The 20992-nt window shown below is 43.3% G+C and overlaps 1 protein-coding gene across 1 annotated transcript; it reads left to right on the top strand.

The window, feature by feature from the left end:
- Window positions 1-271: 271 nt before the first annotated feature.
- Window positions 272-20721, top strand: smad6b (SMAD family member 6b). Its single transcript, XM_069708307.1, has 4 exons — window positions 272-1888; window positions 4662-4718; window positions 6290-6367; window positions 19785-20721. The coding sequence occupies exons 1-4, from the start codon at window positions 1099-1101 to the stop codon at window positions 20324-20326; spliced, it is 1467 nt and encodes a 488-aa protein (XP_069564408.1). The 5' UTR covers window positions 272-1098; the 3' UTR covers window positions 20327-20721.
- The last annotated feature ends 271 nt before the right edge of the window (window positions 20722-20992 follow it).

The raw sequence follows: 20992 nt of genomic DNA, 5'->3' as shown, positions 1-20992 counted from the left end.
AAGCGACTTATTTGTGAAGAATTAAAAAAACAACAACAACAACAAAAAACATTCATATGCAGGAAAGTTCCTCAATTTCTTTTTTTTTTTCTTTTTTTTTTTTAATAGACACATACTGAATGAAGCGTTGATGTAAATAAGTTTCAGTAACTTTGACTTAAAAACGAGAGGTGAGTGTTTCGCCTTTAAGAGTTAAGAAACTTGAAACCTTGTTTGCGCAACAATCAGTGCAGCTCACAGCCGCCAAAGTGTCTAGACTAGCACATGATGGTAGTCAGCCAATGGCTCCACCGCTCTCCTCGGGGGCCCCGTGTGTGCGTGTGTGCGTGTGTGTTTGTGTGTGTGTGAGGAAGAGGGGGGAGAAAAAGAAAAAGAGCGAGAAACGGAGAAAGAAAGGGATCTGGGCTGCAGTTTGGTTTAGATCTGAGCAGAGAAGCAGGAGCGCCTCTGAGCCCCGGATTGATCCTCGTCCTAGAGTTTCAGCTCGCATGGATATTTTGTTGGGATTTAAACAAAAAGAAGTGCACTGACATCTCAAGAAGACGGCAAAGGATCTTGGACTTCTGGTGCATTTTCTTGGGATTAAATCGCATCGAAGTACCCCATGCTCTTACGTGCCGGTGTAGAAAGTAGATCTGAGGTTGTTAAAAGTCAGGAACTGTTTAATGCCGCGAGTTGCCGTCTTGCGTTGAAGGCTACTGGCTTTGGATTATGTTACTGAGCATATTATGTTATGTTATTATGTATTCTACTTTTTTTATTCGTTCGTAACAAACATATAAACAGTCCATTCCGCAGCGATCCTGGATAATAAACCACAGTTTCAGCCGCTTGGTTATTTACAGTGTAATCGGCTAAATGAATGCCTTTTGATCGGAATGCTGCAGTGCATTTATTGCGCGGTTTTGTTGTAGATGCAACGAAATAGCCTTCAGTCTAATGTTGCGGTTTTGCCACCAATGCTCGTCAGTTGGCTGTGCATGCATTGCACGGCATTTCACCTTCATTAATGTTTTGCAACGGCCGGAGAAGTATCTGTAATATTCGGATATCCGTACAAGAATAAAAAAAAATCCTTATAGATTTTCAAGTTGTCGTATGTTCAGGACGAAACGCTCAGGTCTTGTGCGGCGACTCTGGAGAAGTCGTTTGATCCCAGATAAAGAAGGGGAAGATGGAAATGGCAAAACTAGTGAGGGCTGTGGGGACGATCTGTTCGGCAACAACCCAGAGAAAATTCCCAAAACGGAGTTCAGACCGATGACCCCTAGCGGGTCTCTTGTAGGGGACATAGGGGGTGTATGCCCCGTGGAGAGCAGCAGCTTTGGGGTCACGTCGGACCAAGATGGGGGTGCGGTGTGCGACCAGGAGCAGGGGAGCCCCCGGTCCATACAGGACAGCGAATGCAGGACAGTGACGTGCTGCTTATTTAAAGACCGGGACCACTCCGAGTTCAGGGGTCCAGAGACGGCTCAGGGCACCAGGGATCCAGGGTCGTGTCACTTCGTGCTGAGGAGCCTTGGACCAGGAGATACCAGCTCTCCTGAGGCGCAGGAGGCGATGCCACGCACCGTGTTAGAGCAGGAACTGAAATCAGCCACATACTCTCTTTTGAAAAGATTAAAGGAAAAGGCGCTGGATACCTTACTAGAGGCGGTGGAGTCCAGAGGAGGGATGCCGAGCGACTGTGTAATGATTTCCCGGACAGAGCTGAGGTTGGGCGGCCATGTGGCATCCCCACAGCTGCTTGTGTGTAAACTGTACCGCTGGTCTGACCTCCAGCACTCGGCCCAGCTCAAACCGCTCTGTGAGTGTAAGAGCTTTGGGGCCTCGGACAGTCCAATAGTGTGCTGCAACCCCTATCACTACAGCCGGCTCTGTGGGCCAGGTAAGAGCATCTGCCACTAAACTGGCCTCTCAACGCTCTCTCGTCTTGACCTGCATTTCCTTTTTCATGTATACATCCTTTCTTCTGACTTTACCTGTGGTCTGTAAACATAAAAATACATCCTGCAGATACAGTTCAAATGTAGACCTGTTTGGTTCATTTGCATTTAAAATTGTATCACAAGGTTGAAAAGAGAGAGGTTTTGTATTGGGCTTTGAAATAGGCTCTAAAAATGTTGCCTTTTCAGCCTGTTTTATTTGACTGGTATAGCTTGGCTTCCTTTCATGCATAGAGATAGAGGAAGGGTTGTGGTTTGATTAAATAGTTAATGATTACTAAAGTCATCCTCACTGCAAACTGAACAATAATAATCTGTATTTGAGAGGGGGACATGCACTGACAAAGCAAAAGTGAGACAGTTTGGTGTTTCTAATCAGTTTTTCATATTTGTGAGAAAATGCCAAAATATTTGAAAAATCTTCCATCACTTCAATCTGTTTGTCTTTTTTTTACTTTTTTTTTTTTTTACTTTTAAGCTCTAGTAGAAAGCCTGTTATACCAGAGCATAACTCACACTGGCCTGTGACATCAGGACCTTTCAATACAGGAGTGTGTTTGTTTGTACCGCTGTCCTGACAGTAGCTCAAAGTGTTCCCTAATAAAACAGCACATGACAGCTTTAGTGTATCAATATGTCAGTGCCCTCAGTGTGATTATTAGTTCCTACCTCTTTTTCTGGCAGAGTTATTGCCAACAGAGTATCGTGTATGTGATTGTTTAGACTCAGGTTTGAACTTGCTGCCATGTGTCCCTTAAGTTGGTGTGTGGTGGACGAGCTTTATTTCCACAATCAATGAGCTATCTATGGCAGAACATCCCTGACCTATATTAGATTAAATTTTGGCAGAGGTGTCGGCCTGTGATTTGGAAAACCTTAAACGCTGGGCCAGTCGACCCCGCTGACCCGATGACAACGCCTGGTATCATGTGTAAAGATGCAAGCGTCAGTATTTCTGTCTCCTCACTGGCACAGGAGGTGGATTTTCCATAACATCCATGTTTACTAGAGCCAGCTGGCTGTGACAAGCACTTCAAAGTCAGAAGTCCAACAATATCAGAATTCATATTGAGCAAATATGGGAAACTGATGTGGATCTGGCTCTCTTGTCCCAGCATACTGTCTGAGTTGATCAGAACTGATTCTATATAACTCCAGGTTTGCTGATAAATCAGTGTTTATTGGTTTGAATAGAATGCACTTGATAGAAAGAGCATGACATTTGTACCATCTGTGGATTAGAGGCTATGCTGCGTGAACTTCTTTCCGACTAAAACGACCAAGATGAATTGTAAGGAGAGGGAGAGAGGCTCATACCCCATATTGGGACTAATGCTCGTAGTAGGCATAGCTCACATGCGCTCATGCGTGGCCCAATAGAGCTGGTATTTCTTTCACGCTATTCAAGAAAGGGGGGCTTTGAATCAAGACCTTAATCACTGGCTTTGACAGTGTTTGTAAATGTGTATGCAAAAAAAAATACAGATTAAAATTAAGTGACACTTTTATGTAAAAACTGTTTAAACATAATTCAAATCATGCTTGAAAACTATTCTTACCTGTAGTTCTATCTACATATTGAAACGTTTTGAAAATAAAATACTGCTCTAGATTTTATGGAGGAGTTTTTAAAGATTAAAACAACTTGTGTGAGGCAGAGAGATGGATTAAAGTAGACAAAAACTTTTCCCTTTTATTTTGCCAGGCATTATACTTTTCAAATGAGATCAATTTCAAGTTGCGCTTTAAAAGCCCTTTTGTCCTGAGGAGGTCCCCTCATGCTATTTAGGTGAAGGAGTGGTGATAATATACAGTTTGCATACTACTGGCGCCAGACTGACTAGCTGTGTATCTGAGTGACTGAGTTCAGATCCTGGCAATTACTGCCGCCACTCTTAAAGGACCCGCTGCTATTATGTTTTTCTCCTTCCCATTTTCCCTGTAGGCGAGGTCACAGTGCGCTCACAAAGTTTTCCTTCCTTTGTGCTTTCCTTCTTGTGCAAGTTATTTTCTTCATCTCTTCTCCTTTTATTTGATCAAAATCAAGGTCTTTTGCACTATGAACTCAAAATGCATACAGAGCAACTCATATGTATTAAAATACTATCTAAAAGTTATGATTAGTCTGTGGTCATAGTAACTACTGCTTCATTTAAATATTATGTGATTAAACAGGAGAAACTAATGTTATCTGTTGGCTTTATTGGCTTTTTAACTGGCTTGTGAACAAATTCATTTGATTTTGTAGTGCAGACAGAAAGCTGTAAGAGTTAATCGTCTGCTGTCTACTCTGAAATGGAATTGTTGAGTTATGTGTTGAAGCTTCTCTTGTGGCTTCAATTTAGTTGTGTATGTGTGGCATGTTTTCTTTTATTAAAGACTTTAACCATAACTTCACTCAGAACATAATGTAGTCAGTAATGTATGAATTATTTGGGGTTACTGCAATATGAAACATTAATACAAAATACAGGGGTTATTGTACTTTATGTGTAAAAGTCTGTGTAGAGTAAAATATATGAACACAGCTTTCATTCTTACATTCTTTGAATCTATTATTTATGAATGTCAGATAGATCTTCTAAGACCTGAAATATTCAAATCAAATTGTATTTGCACATGCTGAGAAACATACTGTATATACTGCAGAGACTCAGTTTTACCTTTTATTCCTTCTTTTTATTGGGTTGTTGACATTGCTGTTTTGTGTTGTAGAGTCACCCCCGCCCCCTTATTCGAGGCTTTCCCCTAATGAAGAACACAAGCCACTGGGTAAGTGGCAAACACCTGAACCATGCTTTCTATGTCATCCTCAGTCATTGAGCTTCATCTGGATTCTGCTATCAATAACTCCTCCTCTGTGTTGTGACTTGTAAGCAGCTAGTTTTGGCTTGATTTATTATGTTTTTATTATGATCAGAATTTAAGATGTTTAGAGCCTGTGAATTGTAAAACTGCATGATCGTCTTTTGCTTTGCTTGCTGTTTTAACAGAAAGAAACATGAATATAGTAATGTGGAGAATTTTGATGGCTGTAATTGGGCACCGTGACCGTGTGCAATTTACATGGTAGCTTTGAGATGAGACCAAGTGCCGCATGTGTCATAATGTAAGCACGCCAGCTATAGCAAGGGCAGATAGTATGGTGTGGATATAACAGTGGCTCAACCTTGCTCAGTATAATAATCAATAATGAAAATGTGTTTGTTTTTTTGTAATACAGTGTGTCATAATTATTCAACCCTTCTCTTGTATTGTAAATTTGTAATCACTGACTAGGATATGATACTACTTATTTGTTGCTATCTGCAGTTAATCTTTTGGTAAGTCAAGAATGACACTGAACATACTTCAGCTGTGATACAAATATAAATCTCACCTATGTTCAAGCTGAGCATGGAGAAAGAGCTCGCTCAAAAGCTAAGAGAAGACATTATTAAGTAGTTGTTACTGTATTTTTTTTTTTGTATAGATCAGGTTGTTTTGGGCATTTTTTTTCTGACAATGCAGTGTACAAAGTCAGAAAATGTGGGGAAAGAGAGCTGAGGAATGACGTGTAGTAAAGGTCCGGCAGGCCGGGAATCAAACTGAGGACTCACTGCTGATGGCATTTGCTCCCAAGTGGTATGTGCCCTAACCACCCGGCTCTCGGATCACCCCTTAAGGGCTGACTTTTGGTGGGATTTAAAGAAAGAAGTGACAGCATAGGAACTACATGTTAGTGAGCTGGAAGGTTTTTCACACGAGGAACAGACTAAAATGACCAGAGATTCATCAAGATATTGTGAGTTTATCAGACGTCATTAAGGTCAAAAGATATTGTTATTAAACAGAGACTTTGTGGGTTGACTAATTTTGCTAATGGCATTTTGGCACAGATATTTTTTTTTTTTTTCTTTAGCACTTTTTAGCTCAAAATTACATTCTCACTCAAATATACGTTTTCTAACTGTTTACGATGACAAGTTTAGTTTATGTGTTTCATTAAACACCATTCACATCACTAGAATCTCTTGCAGGTTGAGGGCTTTGAATAATTTTGATACGTCTATGTCTGGGGGCTGCTGGGACTGCTTTGGATTGCTAACCTGAGTACAGCTGAAGTTTCTGGCTGCATTTTGAGGGGATTTTATCAGATACAACCTGTTAGTAAAGTTGCCAGGTTATCCCAACATGGTGTTAATTGTTTTGATATGAAATAACAGTCAATTTCATGTTGGAATGAAGTTGTACACACAGGTAGCCACCGAGTCTCACAGGCTGATGATCAGTAAGAGTACGGAGCAGCCTCCGTCAGTCACTGTTTGTAGACGAGGAGCTAATTTCTGTTTTATCCCCCACAGATCTGTCAGACTCCACATTGTCTTACACTGAAACCGAGGCAACCAGCTCACCAAACATCACACCGGGGGAATTTTCAGGTGGGTGTGTTTTAACAACTGTCGTCAGTCTCCAAATAAGGAGTTCCCAAATGTTTTGTACTGATTTTAGAAATTAATGATCACCAGAACAGAGCTTGTCTCGGAGGAGCAAGTCTGTAAATACTCAAGTAATCTGTCAAACAAGAATTTACTTTTTTTTTTTAGAGAGAACTTCAAACTTTGTAAGAGAAGGAGACATTTAGAAATACTGGATGGTTTTAGATGGTTAAATGCTGTCTGTATGTTTGGACACAAAATACGTAGAAGTGAGTATAGTTTTAATCATTTAATGATTTGTATCAGATTCAAAATTTCAGGAATTTTTCTGCCATGTGTTTGGACAACATGTGTGAGCAGCTGTTTGAAGTAGTAGCTCTGGTTTAGTGGTTCATCAGCTAGCACTAGCACTAGCACTTACTTCTCTGATTAAAAACACAATCCTGATGATTAAGTGATCCATGTAGTTTAGATAATTTACTAATGGATTAGGTGCTTTGCTTTTTCCCCGAACTGCGATTTAAATAGAGAGTTTGAGTAATAAAGACCAACGTTCATTTGTCAGTAAGAGATAAATGTCTTCCTTGCTGTTGTGTTTGCATGCGGTTGTCCATGTTTTTGCACAATTGTTCATGTTCAGATATTTGCGTGTCTAAGCATATAACTTTAAATCCGAATAATTCCATCTGTGAATCGCAGTATTATAAGGGTAATAAGTCACAGAGCGTTGAGTGTTGCATTGTCATGTTTTTCTGGCTTTGAAAGGGTTTATTTAAAGCTAGCTGGAAGCAAGACTTTCTTCAGAAGAGCACTTAAGTAACAGTTCAGTGGGGTTCTCTGCATACATGTTGGGTGTATGACGGTGGTTTCATTTTGATGCTGTACTTTATTCCTTCTCATTAAGGACCATTACAAACAGTCGAAGCTTTAAAGATAAAGGTTTCATTGTGAGCGGTGCAGAGGTTCAGTGGGGCGTGTGCATTGGCTTCAGAGCTGGCCTCCCCTCCTCTTGTTTTTCTTTCAGAAATATTTGAGTGGGATCAAACTGTAATAAGATCCAAGCTTGCTCAGAAACACACACAAGCACACAGAGTTGTCCACATGCATGTGCACAGACACACACACATAGGACTCTATCTAGCCCTGGCTGTAAGTGAGCTGCGGGGGGGGGGGGGGGGTGTTTCACGGAAATGGAGTTGCTCCTGTGAATGGGGCCACACCAAAGGAGGCGAGTAGAAACAGTCCTGTCCTCTGATTTGAAATGAAACACGCCTTTCTCATGGCATATAGTGAGCATGCCTCCCCCTTCACGCTAAGGCCACAGCCAGCATGCACAGTGTCATGTGGACAGGGAGTCAGAGGCCTAATTTTGGGGCTTGTAGGGAGCAGCATTTCCTGCTTCAGGGTCTGCCATGGCTCAGAGGCCTGGACACTGAGAAGTTGACATGGCTACCTGGCAGTGAAGTATTCAGTCAGCGCAGGCCCCCTCCTCCCCAGCACACAGGCTGTCACCACCTCAGCATGGCCTGGCGACACTCCCTGAGTCAACAAATGAGGGGCTTGTCAGAGCGCGCACCACAATTCCTTAGAGACTCTGGTGAGGGAGGATCTAGACATGCTAGGCTTTGGTTTCTTCCAACTGTATTGCTGTTTGTACAGACCGGGCCAAATCACTCTGCGTTGGCTGTGACACCCTCAGCAAATTGGACTTGGGAAAGAAAATGGCCAGTGCTCTGCAGGGTGTTTTTCTGTCCTGTGAGCTCATTTGTGTGGCCCGTTTTTCTCTGATGTTGCATTTGGACTGTAGTCTTTGGTTTTAGAAACAAAAGAGTGTCCATGTTGAGGGAGAGATACTATCAGCACCTTAGCAGTGTTACAGGTTCTCCACCAAGTTTTCGCCCTAGTTTCTCGAAACATATTCCATCATAAGACCTAGAACCTGAAGGCCTCCTTATGAAGCCTCCTTACTGTAGCTGTTCTGTAACATACAGGCCTGTAATGCATGTTGTCAAGTTATCCTGTGTTGAACATGCTGCTGACCTGGAGATGACTTTCCTTGTGAATCCCCCTGCAGCTGAGAGCGTCTGTGTGTAACCAGAGTTGAATTGGATCCAGACTCCACCCCTCATGCAGGAACAAGTAAACCTCTTAAAAGCAAGTCTGGGGGCACTGGGGGGTGGGGGGTAGAGTTGTAGTCAAATAATCAACTACAGTTTGCAGCCCTGGGCTACAGAAATACCCACAGAGCATTCTTCTGCATCACACAATGGCAGAGAAACAGATCAGAACTGGTTGGTGTGCTCCATAAGCTCGGTCTTCCACTTTTCAGAATATATTCAGTGGAGTTTAAATAGGACTTATTCTTCTGCTTTAGATTATTTAGTGCCCTGTTAATATGGAATAAATCAATACATACTGTAGTTGTATTACTTTATCAATGTCTTGTGTAATACTTATGCTTCCAGATTCTCCAGAGATTTACTCAAACATGGCTGTGTCACAATGACACTCTGTCAGTTTACACCATGAATGGGCCCTCGATAGTCATACCTACTGTGGGTGTGAGTTAAAGTGCTGCCCTCCCAGGCCTGCCTGCACACCCATTTCCTCGCTGTGCTTCGTTGTGTGGACATCAGAACGAAGCCCTTTGAAGCATGTCTCATTGCTTCCTGTATGACTGCCTGAGGGGGCGTTTCTCCAAATTGACTTTATTATGTCAGTCACATTGTCTCTGACATTGGGGGCTCTTTATGTTTGTCACTGCTTCATTACAATGCTGTTCTGGCCAGCTGTCACTGAGGAGGTAAACCAAGATGATATTGTTTCTTCAGATGAAGTGTCACTGCATGTAGTGGTTACACTATTTACAATATTTATGTACAATGAATGGTGCAGGACTTTGTTCTGGTTTAGACTGTTATTAGACCACGGCTCCAGTCTGCCTACATTCATCAGCCACTGGAGGCTGTGTCCTCAATCACTCACTGGAATTTGTCAGCATAGCACTTTGTGTACACGCTCATGTCGGTGTGAGTTGAGATCACTGGTGTGAATGGATGAGCTCTCCCAGATTTGTTAGGTCATGTGACCAGAGGGCACGCAGAGTGATGTGAGTTACTGTCCTTTGCCAATGTAGGGAAGTTGGACAGGAGAAGCGGAAAGATTGAAAGTTGTGGTGCTTTGCTGGAGGAAAGAGGGCATCAGCAGGTAATCAAGGTTCCCACGCAGCAATCATACATTTCTTTCTCCATGTGCTGACCTGTTTCTGGTGGAAAGACCAGCGCTGTGTCTCTGGATGTCTCGTCTGCAGACAGTCACTGTGTCAGGTCCACTCTGCTATTGACTAATTCGACCAGGCAGAACAGGGTAGTTGATAGATAGATGGGAAGGACCTCAGATGAGTCACATACTGTCTGAGATTGCTCAGGGAACAATGGCAGTGGTGCTGTTTGAATGCAAAGAGCCTTCCGAAATGCTTTTGTTGTTTTATCTTTAAGTCTATATTTCTTCCTGTGTCCTCACATAAATCAAGATGCTTACTGACATGCATTCACACGCACAAGCAAAGCAAATTAAATTGTGCAGTCAATATTAATTGCAGCAGGAAGCAGCGAGCGCGAAGCATCAAACCATCCCCTCTGTCTGTGTCAGAGAGTGGAAATACATGGAATAATTAGACAGTCTAATCAAGGCATGTGATTCTTCTCTTGATTAAAGCAGATTAGACTGGACTCATAATTGTTGATCTGACTTTGAAGGCATGCGATTCCACTTCCGCTAGGATCTAATTAAATAGCACATTTAGTGTACACATATTAAAAGATTTGGGATAGATTGCACCTCAAAAGTCTTCTGTAATGTCACATTGTGCTTTTCATGTCAGATCGTCTGTTCGTTTCACTGCAGTGGCCTCAGTATTTTTTAGATGGTTCTTTGAACTTTTAATCTTTTCTGAGCTTAAGTGTCATCTTGAGTGACATAATGTGGGCATATTCATTCTAATAATCCTGCACCTTGCATATAAACATATAGCAGTATGTTGTTTCCACTGTGCAGACATGTAGCTTTCTTGATGTAGCAGCAGCAAACTGACACTGCAATGCTCACACAGCGGTATGGTCGGATGGTGCTGCATCAGCATGTAAGCCATGTCCCCCTCCCACCTCGGGGCATGAGCCCCTTCCTCCATCCTACAGACCCCAGAGTGATGCAGCCTGGGCTCATCTGCCCCTGAAGCCTGGCACACGGCTTCGGGTTTCCACCGCAGCCCCGAGCCTTCCCAGCGCCTGGCCGCCCGCACTCCCTCAGGAGCCCGAATGCTCCAGGATACGGGATGTGGAAATAATGTGACTCGAGTGCTTCCACCCTGCCTCCCGAAATCAGGTTTTGCGGATTGTTTATTTGAGGGGAAGGAGGCCTCAGACAAACATCCTGTTTTAAAAAGCTGCCTGGGTTTTGTAGCAGTGCTGGGCGGTGAATTGCCCCTTTGACAGCGGGGGGGAGACTGAGGAATGTTGAAGAGAAGGCCAGCATCTCAGGGGACGTGAGGGGGCTCTCCTCACCCGTTTGTCATGTCCAGTTTGCAGAGTCCCATTCTAAGCTTAGGGGTGGAGGGTCGCAGCTATACATCCTGAAGGGTCTTGTGCTCTATTCTCTCTGTAGTGGTGTAGGCCTCGTACCCACAGCACAGTCTTCGTCTCAAGTATCCGTTCCTGTCCTGGGAGGCTGGCTTCCGTTTCCCCTTACGTAACACACATACACATAGAAAAAAGAGCCATTGATAAGAGCGATAAGGCCATTTTTCATTTTCCCTTTCTCAGCATTGTTTGACTGTGGTGCCGCGTCAGAAATGTGCTTTCAACTTTTTCTGGCTTGAGTTATAACATTGAGGATCCTCAGTGGAGTCCTCCAGAGTCTACATGGCTCATTGGTTCATGAATATAAGGGAGCTGTATTCTTTATGGAGGGGGCTGCTTGTTCTTTTTTGTAGTTCTGTATATAATTTGTGGTTTATTTCTGTTCTGTAAATTAATATCTTTACCTTTTTGAGTTGCAAAGATCTCAAGACAGCAAACTTGAGTCAAGAAATTTTTCCTCCGGTAGGATGTCTGTGTTATACAGCGGAAATATGAGTCTTCAGTTATCATGGAGAGGAGAGAGTAGTTGCCGGTGTTGAGATTTTTTTTTTTCAAACACTGATTTGTTTTGAGAGTTGATTTTCAGTTAGAACTGCCAACACAGGTTCTAGATGTGGTGAGGTAATGTGACCTCTATGTGCCGAGTGAAAGCCATGCTAATCTAAAGCAGTCCTTGGAGAGGCCTGAAACCTCTTACATGTCAACAGAAACTAGCCTGCTGAGCTTAGTATTTATCTGCCTCCGCTTGGCAAGCCCGTGTGGTGCCAGTGCTGCTGGGTGTTTGAGTAACTTCTGAAGGGCTCACAGATAAAGAGAAATCTACAGCCTCTCATACATAACTGTGACTCAAAGCTCACAGTGCTGTGCTTATCATTTGATTTACTGAGTGTACTCTGCTCAGTTAGGAAAAGGTGCACTGTGTTTCATTTGAGGGCTCGCCACACAGAGAGGGAGTACAGGCAGTAGAAATAACAGGAGGTGTGCTCAGGTGTGCTATAATTGTCGCCCCATATTCTGCTTTAGCAAACAAAGTGAGTGAGCTAATCTTGAAGTGTGCCCAGGGAGGGCTGCTGCCATCTTCACTCCCTTCACACCCCAGCGCAGCACCAGCCTCCACCAATAGGGCCATTCATTCAGCTCAGGGCACAGGGTTACAGCAACAAATAAAGAGCGTGCAATGCCATTAAAAATGTATGGAATGTCCAACTGTTAGTTGGACATGAGAGGGCGAACAATACTCCATTTGAGCTGGCCTATGTAAATGTGCTTGCCTTGCATGGCCTGGCAGAGTTTAGTGAAGTAGGTGCCAGTTGTGGATGCTGGTTATATTTTCTGACCATTTTACCCACAATTATAAACCCTGGCCTTGGCCAGCTATGATTTCAGCCTGCGGCCAGATTGCTAGCAAAAATAGATTCATGATTTTTTTTTTTTTTTTTTTTTTTTTCCCTTCCTCCCCAGAGGAGCATTGACAGTTGTGCTTGAACCTATGGCTGTCAGTATTTTTAAAACTCAGAATAGCCAGTGCATTCTTTGAGCCTCCAGAATGCTGTGTGTGGATTAACTGTAGGGGCCCATGTCATTCGACATCTCTACACAAGCCTTTTACAGCTGGAGGGAAAGGATACAAGCTTGCTGTTGATTGGTGAACTGTAAACTCCAGGTGTTTCAAGGCACGGTCAATTTTCTCTCCATTGTACACATGTAAGCTGAGAAACAGTTTTCTGTCTTTTTTTTAATTTTTTTTTTATCTTGAACGTGATCTACTCTAGCTATGTCTTCATTCCACTCCCGTGTCCTAACATGGGGCCAAGTAGGATAGACATAATTTGGAGCCTTTGATCTTGTTCCTGACAGCTGATGCCTCTTAAATCTGACTAGAAAACCTTTGTTCAAGTTCAGCCTGACAAAGCAGATTGTTCTCTGGGATCAGGTTTTTGCAAGTAGTAGTTATTACAAGTTGTAAACATGTGTATGTGAAAACTCCCATTGATTGCGTTCGTCAGAGAAGATTATATTTACTTTTGTCATGTGTGTTTTACTTATCTTTTATTTGTGTGCATTTCTATAGTCTTGGCAGTGCGGCTCAGTACGTGCAGCCAGGCTGTCGCATTTCAGGGTACGGTTTAGATTAGAGGTCTGGCTGTAGCTTCCCCCTCTTCCCCTCTCTGTGACTGCCAACACATAATTTACTTAATGAAATCCTGCCATTCCCTTTAGCTTCAAGATTTTTTGCAGATGTTGACAGGGAAGGAATTTGTGAATTATTGGAAATGTTCACTCCTGCATTTTTAATGAATGTCTTGCTTGTTGTGAACGGGGCGACTTGTCGGCATACTGGGAGGGGGGGGGCAGTTGTCTTTGTTTGGGGAGCTGGTGTGTGGATGCCCGCAGTAGAACAGTGTTACAGCCAAGCAAGTGTTGTGATTGAAACAGAAACTCTGGTGCCACATTATCCTGACAGAACACATTCTTCTCACAGACTCTGATCCACTGGGCCAATCAATAGAAAACCATTGTTTGAACAGCAACTCTGTCCATCATAGCTGCTCCACCTCCCATCCCAGTGGAAACCAAATACTTACCTTTCGCCTTAAATTAGTCCGACTAATATAACTCGTAATAATAGACCTCCTTGTTATTGTTCATTTGAAACCAGGCCTTCAACATAGTTTGAGCATATAGGTTAGTGTAAGATCTTACTTTTCCCTGAAGAAAAATACAAATGAAATAACAGAAAAGTTTCACACTTCCTGACTTGACATGTTATCAGGTGAGAATACACCTAAAAGTCTCTAAAAGGACTAGGAAGAAAGCAACCTTCTTGCTGCACCCCCACCCTCCTAACCAGAGTAGGAAGTTAGGAGGCACAGCGAGGGGAGGGGTTCAGGAATGTGCAGGGTCTCCTCTACTCAAATGCTCCAGCCTACTTGGCTCGAAACCTCCCTCACACACTAGCAAAAAAACAAAAAAAAACCACATTCACACTTTTCACACACACACAACATACAAAAAGATAGGTTGTGTGAGGAGGTGAAAGAGCACAGCCACCCACCCAGCAGGATGTTCACTAAGTGTTTTGCTTTCGATGCTCTCTCCTCTCAGACTCCGCAGCCTTTGAGGCTGCCTGTAGATATGACATATTCACAAACATCCCCCATCGTTTTTCACAGAACTTTTTACATGCCCTGAAAGCCTCTTGCAGGCCTCACTTGGATCACCAACATCACTTGTGCTCAATGTCTCTTGACACATTGCAGAGCTTTGGAGGAAATGAGCAGCAAATTTTCTTCCTCTGAAAAAAAAACAAAAAAAAACCTCAAACCAGCAGCCTCACTCGCTAGCCCAGACGGCTCCTTCGTATTAGCCTTCTTAGCTTCCTGTGCTTTTTACGCCCTCTGTTGTTTATTGATTTAATTTATGGATTCTGTTAGTTATCTGCTATCAAGGGTATAGCACTTTTCCTCCCTCATGGGGTCATCCCGAAACAGAAACAGAGGGAAAGTGAGGAGGAAGTGGATGACAATGTAAAGCATTCCCATTGTTGACAAGCAAGGCTTGGTGACTGGATTCAGTTTCTTGGGCTCCCACAGTGTCTTCTCCCAGCATGTATCTCTGTCCCTGTATCTCTCTCAGCAGAGAAAGGCCAGACCTCAGGGAGAAAAAAAATCTATAGACATGTAAGAGCAGCTCCAGTTAGTGTGTCTGTCTGATAAAGCCGACTTTGATGGCAGTGATAGCCCAGACGCCAGCCTAAATGTGGCCTGCTCAGGGGTTACAGTCAGCCTGTGGGAGCCTTTGTCTACAGAATTAAAGCCTACCATACTCTTGGTGAGCAGGAGAGGGGAGCATTTTGCTTTAGTTCCACTTTGCTGTTTAAGGTGTAAAACAAACTTAAATGAAAATAAACTGCAGGGGGTAAGGGGAGAGGGAATGGACCAAAAACAAAGAATTGGTTCTACATTTTCACACACACAACCAGCCAACACAACCACAGTTTTTAACAACCCCCCCCCCCACACACACACACACACACACACACACACCACCACCAGCCCCCAAGCCTTAGAGCCTATCAGTTCATTGGTAGAGTCTAATAGCTGGAGGGGAATCTAATCCTTGGCACAGGATGAGAGACTGCTGCTCTCCTCCCTTCTACTGCTCTGTGTAAAGTGACTGGCAACAGTGTTTTTCTTTTTTCTTTTTTTTTCCTCTTCCTCTTCTTCTGCTTCTTCTTGAGCAAAGTTTGGGAGAGAAATGAGTGCATCTCTGCTCCCCGCTCTGGATTAGGAGAGATGAAGGATAATGGGGGTGGCCCCGGAGCTTGAGCTTGGTGGGGAGATGTTAGCACGGAGGGGAAGCTGTTGTTTGTCTGCCTGTCCCTGACACTCGGCCTCCCATTCATCTCACTCCAAGGCTCCGGAGCTGTGTTTACCCCGGGGCAGCCCCCCCTCCGCCTCCCCACCATACACACACACACACACACACACACACACACACACACACACACACACACACACACACACACACACACACACACACACACACACACACACACACCTCCTTTTCATGCTGTCTTTAAAAGCATTACTGGATGATCATCAAGGATTGCCTTTGAAACTTTCAAGCCCTCATTTCTGTGTACTTAACAGTAATTATCCAGACTCGCCCGCGAGTCAGAGGAACTCATCGCGGTGCGATTTGCTTTTTGTCCATATGTAAACCTGTGGAAAGTGCTTGAATTGTGTTCACTGGTTGTTGTTTTTTTAAGGGCTGTGTGATCAGCATGTTGTTCCACTGTTATAACAATATACAGTTTATATTAATGATCAGTTTTTGCTGTTTGTTTGGCCCATGACAATCATAGTTCCATATATATTATTATATATTATTCAAGCATTTACATTTCCTGCAGCTTTATACTTCCACACCACTACTTTCATTGGACAGAGTTAGTTAATAGTTAATTCTCAGATTAAGATTATTGCAAAATACAGAAAGAGCTAATCCAACATGTACTGTTGAACCTAATAAGGATGTAGCGCATATCAACCACAGGGACGCTGATTTCTGTATTAAGATTAGTACTTCTACCTTTTATACTTGGAGGTTCATTTTCCAATTAATACTTTTGTCCTTTAACCTAAATTTCACTTTTATTTGTATTGTAATGGAGTGTTTTTATGTTCGGCCAGTTTCTCCACTGATTATCTCCATGCTCTCTCATTTTCCATGGAGAATAAAAGTTGATGTTTTATCTGGACCCACTTGTTGCTGACATTTGACTCAGTTGACACACGTGTCACTGTTTGCCGTCTTAAGTTCCAACGAACTGATCTAAATCTGCCCGTTGATTGATCTGATTTTGATACTCTGAATTCCTCCAATCAGAAAGGCTGAAGGGAAACAGAAAAATCAACATTTTTCTCATGGTTTCCATGGAGCTCACATCTTGTTATGGAAATCAAACCCAGCACACCAAATTCTCCGTGTTGGAGTAGCATTTGTTAAATATCTAGATTTACTGTATAATTGCACTTCTGCATGAGGTATGTGTAGATAGATGTGTTCAAGGCTACTTTTAATTCATCAAAACGTGTCAAGAGTGCTTGCTATATTTTGAGTGTTGTAATCTGTTTACTTTTTCTTGATGCTTAAACGCCAATCATGGCCCGTTGTTATCAGACTGCTACAACACCACTAGCTATTTTATATCCACATATTTCCCTTCTGACCATGGAAATGTTTATAAAAAGGTTTATAGACCAAATACCAACCACATATTTATGTATGTCCTCTTATTCGATAACACCACTGTGAGTCTGGTTATGTAAGCGCTGATTAACTCATTCACATGTTCAGATCGTTGCCTCTGGCTGCCTGAACAGGAAGTGTAGCGTCCATACTGCGGCGGGGTCGTCCACTCTGAGACTGACACTAAGAGGAGAGGCTTTCAAGAATAAAATAACAATAATAACATGCGCTACTATTCTAATGGGTAAACGGAGCTGTTAAAAGGTGGCAGGGTTAAATGGATGCAGAGCACCAGTAATTGCTCCCAGCCGTCGTGGCTCCGCCCCGAGCAGACCCTCTGAAAGCCCAACATGGAGTGTCAGAGAGTTGGGTATCCACAGCGTGGTCAGAAGGGAGGGAGACCTACTTTAATGTCTGAACTTTGAGGTTGTGTCTGAGGCTTGATCTGGCTTGTGTGTTCATCAGTTTATGGTTATATATTCTTTTTTACTCTTTTATATCAACATGAAAAATGTCAATCAACTTTTACAGAACATTCAAACACAGCTCCGGAGTATGTAAATCCCAAAACGCCAGCTTCATGTTTTAGCATGTTTTGGGGGAAACGGAGCTTCGTAGAAACAATGTCATGGCTCTGGTGGCAGTAGTGTGAGCTACTAAACTAAACTAAAAATGAGCTAAAGCGCCGGCTGTGGATGCAGTTTTCTTTCTTCATTTTTTTTTTTTTTTTTTTTTTTACACAAAAGCAGCCTTTTAAAATGTATTTGACTTCATGCAGATGCAGTCTCTGATCCCTCACCTCAGCGCCCCCACTTAGCCAAAACGCACGAATTCAGGACAAATACACAAACATGCTGAATGAGTCTCTTCCCAATCCAAACAGACACGTGAGCAAAGGCACACGTAGACCCTAAACACAACAGAGCAACAGGAAAAGGCCTGGCTCTTGGTGTGCTCATTGTCCTCCCTCAGGCCTAACATTAAATACATTTGTAACCTTTGTCCTGCTCGTTCCTCTTCCTGGTCCTCGCAGTCTTACTGGCTATCTTTGTTCCAGGCTGTGTGTGAAAACTAGATACTGTTGACCAAATTGTTTTTGCTTTATTCCTTTCATCTAAAAAGGAGGAGAAGGTAGCCATTTGGTCTTTTGTGTGTCTGTGCACAGTTTCAAAGTGAGTTTACCTTGATGTGTGGGCTCCATTTGATTTGAGACAATAGAGGGCCATAAACGAGTTGGGGCTGAGTTCTTTGTGTGGCCGAGCAGTGCCTGCAGTAAAAGCTGAGCTCAGAGTGGAGGAGCTGGAGTGTGGAATTCACTAATGGCACATGCATGTTGGGGCCCCTGAAGAGAGGTGGTCATTTCAGCCATCAGTGTGTGCGCAAACACACAGAGAGCCTGTCTGCAGCTTTCCCCCCCCACCTCCACACATCCCCCCCACCCACTCACTCACTCACTCACTCACTCACTCACTCACTCACTCACTCACTCACTCACTCACTCACTCTCTCACTCTTCCTCCCCCTCCATAACACAGAGAGCCTTGAACCAGCAGGAGTTTTTGTCTGTGCAAGTCTGGTCAACGTTTTTTGCTAATCTTTGTATAAACTTTGCTAGTGTGGGTCACTCAGCAGAAAGGTTTAGTTGGGTGGGAGGTGAACAAGGCATTTTGTTGCTGTGTGGATCTGCGATGCTCCACCTTAAAGGCGTTTGTTAATGGGGCGGGCGGTCATTAAGCCCTGAGAGCAGAGAGACTGAAAGGAATGGGGCCACAGGCCCAGGCTTTAAATCCTCTGTGCCAATAGACTCTCTGAAGCAAAATAATGGCATCACTCTGTGTGTGAGTTAATGGGAGCTGATAGCATGAAGGCTGGGGGGTCAGCGGGTCACGGGCTTGTGCTAAGTTGTCAGGGAGCTGAATGCCGTCCCTGGGCCCACAGCAGGGGGAAGAGCTGGGTGGAGGGGGAGGGGGACCCCCTGCCTGGCCCTCTGCCGTCACCCCCACTCTTGTGGAATGTGAGGAAGACCAGGAAAGAGGAGAAAGGGGCTCCCTCACTCTCCAGGAGGAAAGGGTGAAGAAACGGATGTGAGATCATGGAACTCTCTGTGTTTTATTCTTTTTCTTACTAACCCATCGGCCTTTGTCTTCTCCTTGTCCCACACATTTTATGAGCAATATAAATGCAGCTTCTGAAAGTAGTCAGCAGTGTGTGTGTCTTTTCTGTATGGTGAAGATGAAGTCTACCTAGGGAGCAGTAACTCACTTTGGAGTGCTGAGGGCTGTCACCGAAAAGAGTTCACAGGCTGCAGCCATGAAAACTGAATTAAGAAGCTGATTTACTGGACAGAGATGTTGAGGAATGAGATGCCAGCGTTGTTCCACTGTAAAAAGAAGTTAGTAAAATGTGCATTTGCAGAAGAGATTTTTTTTTTTCCCCAAAAAGTGTACTTTGGTTTTTATTTCAGTCCCTATATACAATACCCGTAAGGACTTCTATACCATTTTTCAGTGGGAGCACTGAAGTGTAATCCTTTATATTATAGTATATTATAGTTTCGTTTTAGTAAACATGACCTGTTTTGAAAGTGCATGTGTGAGCAGCAGTGAGTGGCCCTGCTGGATGGTCAGTGTTTAATCATTGCAGTGCCCTCTTGAGGCAGAGTAGGGAAGTGCAGGTGTTCAGCTGGACTGACCTCACTACACCCTCCACCCCCAGGATATGTATAGTAGCCCGTGTGTGTGTGTGTGTGTGTGTGTGTGTGTGTGTGTGTGTGTGTGTGTGTGTGTGTGTGTGTGTGTGTGTGTGTGTGTGTGTGTGTGTGTGTTTGTTGAACAGACGTGCATGCAGTGGTATTTATACGAGGCTTAGATTTCAATACAGTGCCTCCTTCAGTATTTATAGTGTGACCATCTGCTCTGAACAATAAAAAGGAGATAAGTAATCCCTTAAAACTCAAACCTTCCTTTTTAGTAGCCCTGTTTACTTTTATTTATGTTTTGTTTCATGGCTGTTTCTCTTGTCTCTTCTAGATGCCAGTATGTCACCTGATGCCCCTAAGCAGAGCCACTGGTGTAATGTGGCGTACTGGGAGCACCGCACACGTGTGGGTCGCCTCTACACAGTGTACGAGCACTCTGTCAGCATCTTCTATGATCTACCTCAGGGCACGGGCTTCTGCCTGGGCCAGCTCAACCTGGAACACCGCAGCAGCACCGTTCAGCGTACACGAGGCAAAATCGGCTACGGTATCCTCCTCAGCAAAGAGCCGGACGGCGTTTGGGCGTACAACCGCAGCGAGCACCCCATATTTGTCAACTCCCCCACTCTGGACGTGCCCAACAGCAGGACTCTGGTGGTGCGAAAGGTGATGCCAGGCTACTCCATCAAGGTGTTTGACTATGAGCGTTCGTGCCTCCTGAGGCACACCACAGAGGCTGACCTCTTGGACGGACCCTATGACCCCAACAGTGTGCGCATCAGCTTTGCAAAGGGCTGGGGCCCCTGCTACTCAAGACAGTTCATCACCTCCTGCCCCTGCTGGCTGGAGATCCTCCTCAACAACCACAGATAACACAGACGGACCCCACAAACTATCCCAAATATCATCTACCTAGATTTAATATAAAGTTTTATATATTATATGAAATATATATTATACTTGTAAATACGGAGTCATTTTTACAATGTAATTATTTATGTATGGTGCAATGTGTATATGGACAAGAGGAAAAAAACGGAAAATGCACTTTGGCTTATATATATATTCTATATATATATATATATATGTATATATATATATACTGTATATGTATATATAAAAATAAAGAATCTTTCAATACCAACTTGAGAAATTATACAGCAAAATTAGGATGAGCCTGGATTTGGTGTATAGTTTTCATATACTATTAATATCCAGACAAAAAGCTAACACCATTCACACATTGATAATAAAGTATTCGCATAATGCTTCTCTTTGTTTGGTCTGTATCATTAGCTTCTTACATTATTTTCATTGGTTTATTGATATTTTGATATCCTTAAGACACCAGCATACGCCTCTATCCTGCCTGATTCATCTGAAATAGAAACCATCACAAATGATGGTATACTACCACATATTGTACTAAGATATATTATATGTAAGGTGTGGCATTTGCCTTAAAGACCAAGGGTTGAGATCCTCTGTTCACAGTCAGCCTGGGCGCAGATCATCTCAAATTTAAACTTGTCGTTTCCT

The sequence above is a fragment of the Brachyistius frenatus genome, unplaced genomic scaffold (genome assembly GCF_029030835.1).
Source record: "Brachyistius frenatus isolate BFR_SWC_R1_liver_20210118 unplaced genomic scaffold, ASM2903083v1 Contig_74, whole genome shotgun sequence".
Taxonomy (NCBI): domain Eukaryota; kingdom Metazoa; phylum Chordata; class Actinopteri; family Embiotocidae; genus Brachyistius; species Brachyistius frenatus.
This window is presented reverse-complemented; position numbering and strand designations above follow the sequence as displayed.

Excerpts from the sequence above, each read along its gene's own strand:
- smad6b (XM_069708307.1), top strand. The coding sequence starts at position 1,099 with ATGTTCAGGACGAAACGCTCAGGTCTTGTGCGGCGACTCTGGAGAAGT. Across the intron at positions 1,889-4,661 it reads CAGCCGGCTCTGTGGGCCAG|AGTCACCCCCGCCCCCTTAT; the intron begins GTAAGAGCATCT and ends TTTGTGTTGTAG. Across the intron at positions 4,719-6,289 it reads TGAAGAACACAAGCCACTGG|ATCTGTCAGACTCCACATTG; the intron begins GTAAGTGGCAAA and ends TATCCCCCACAG.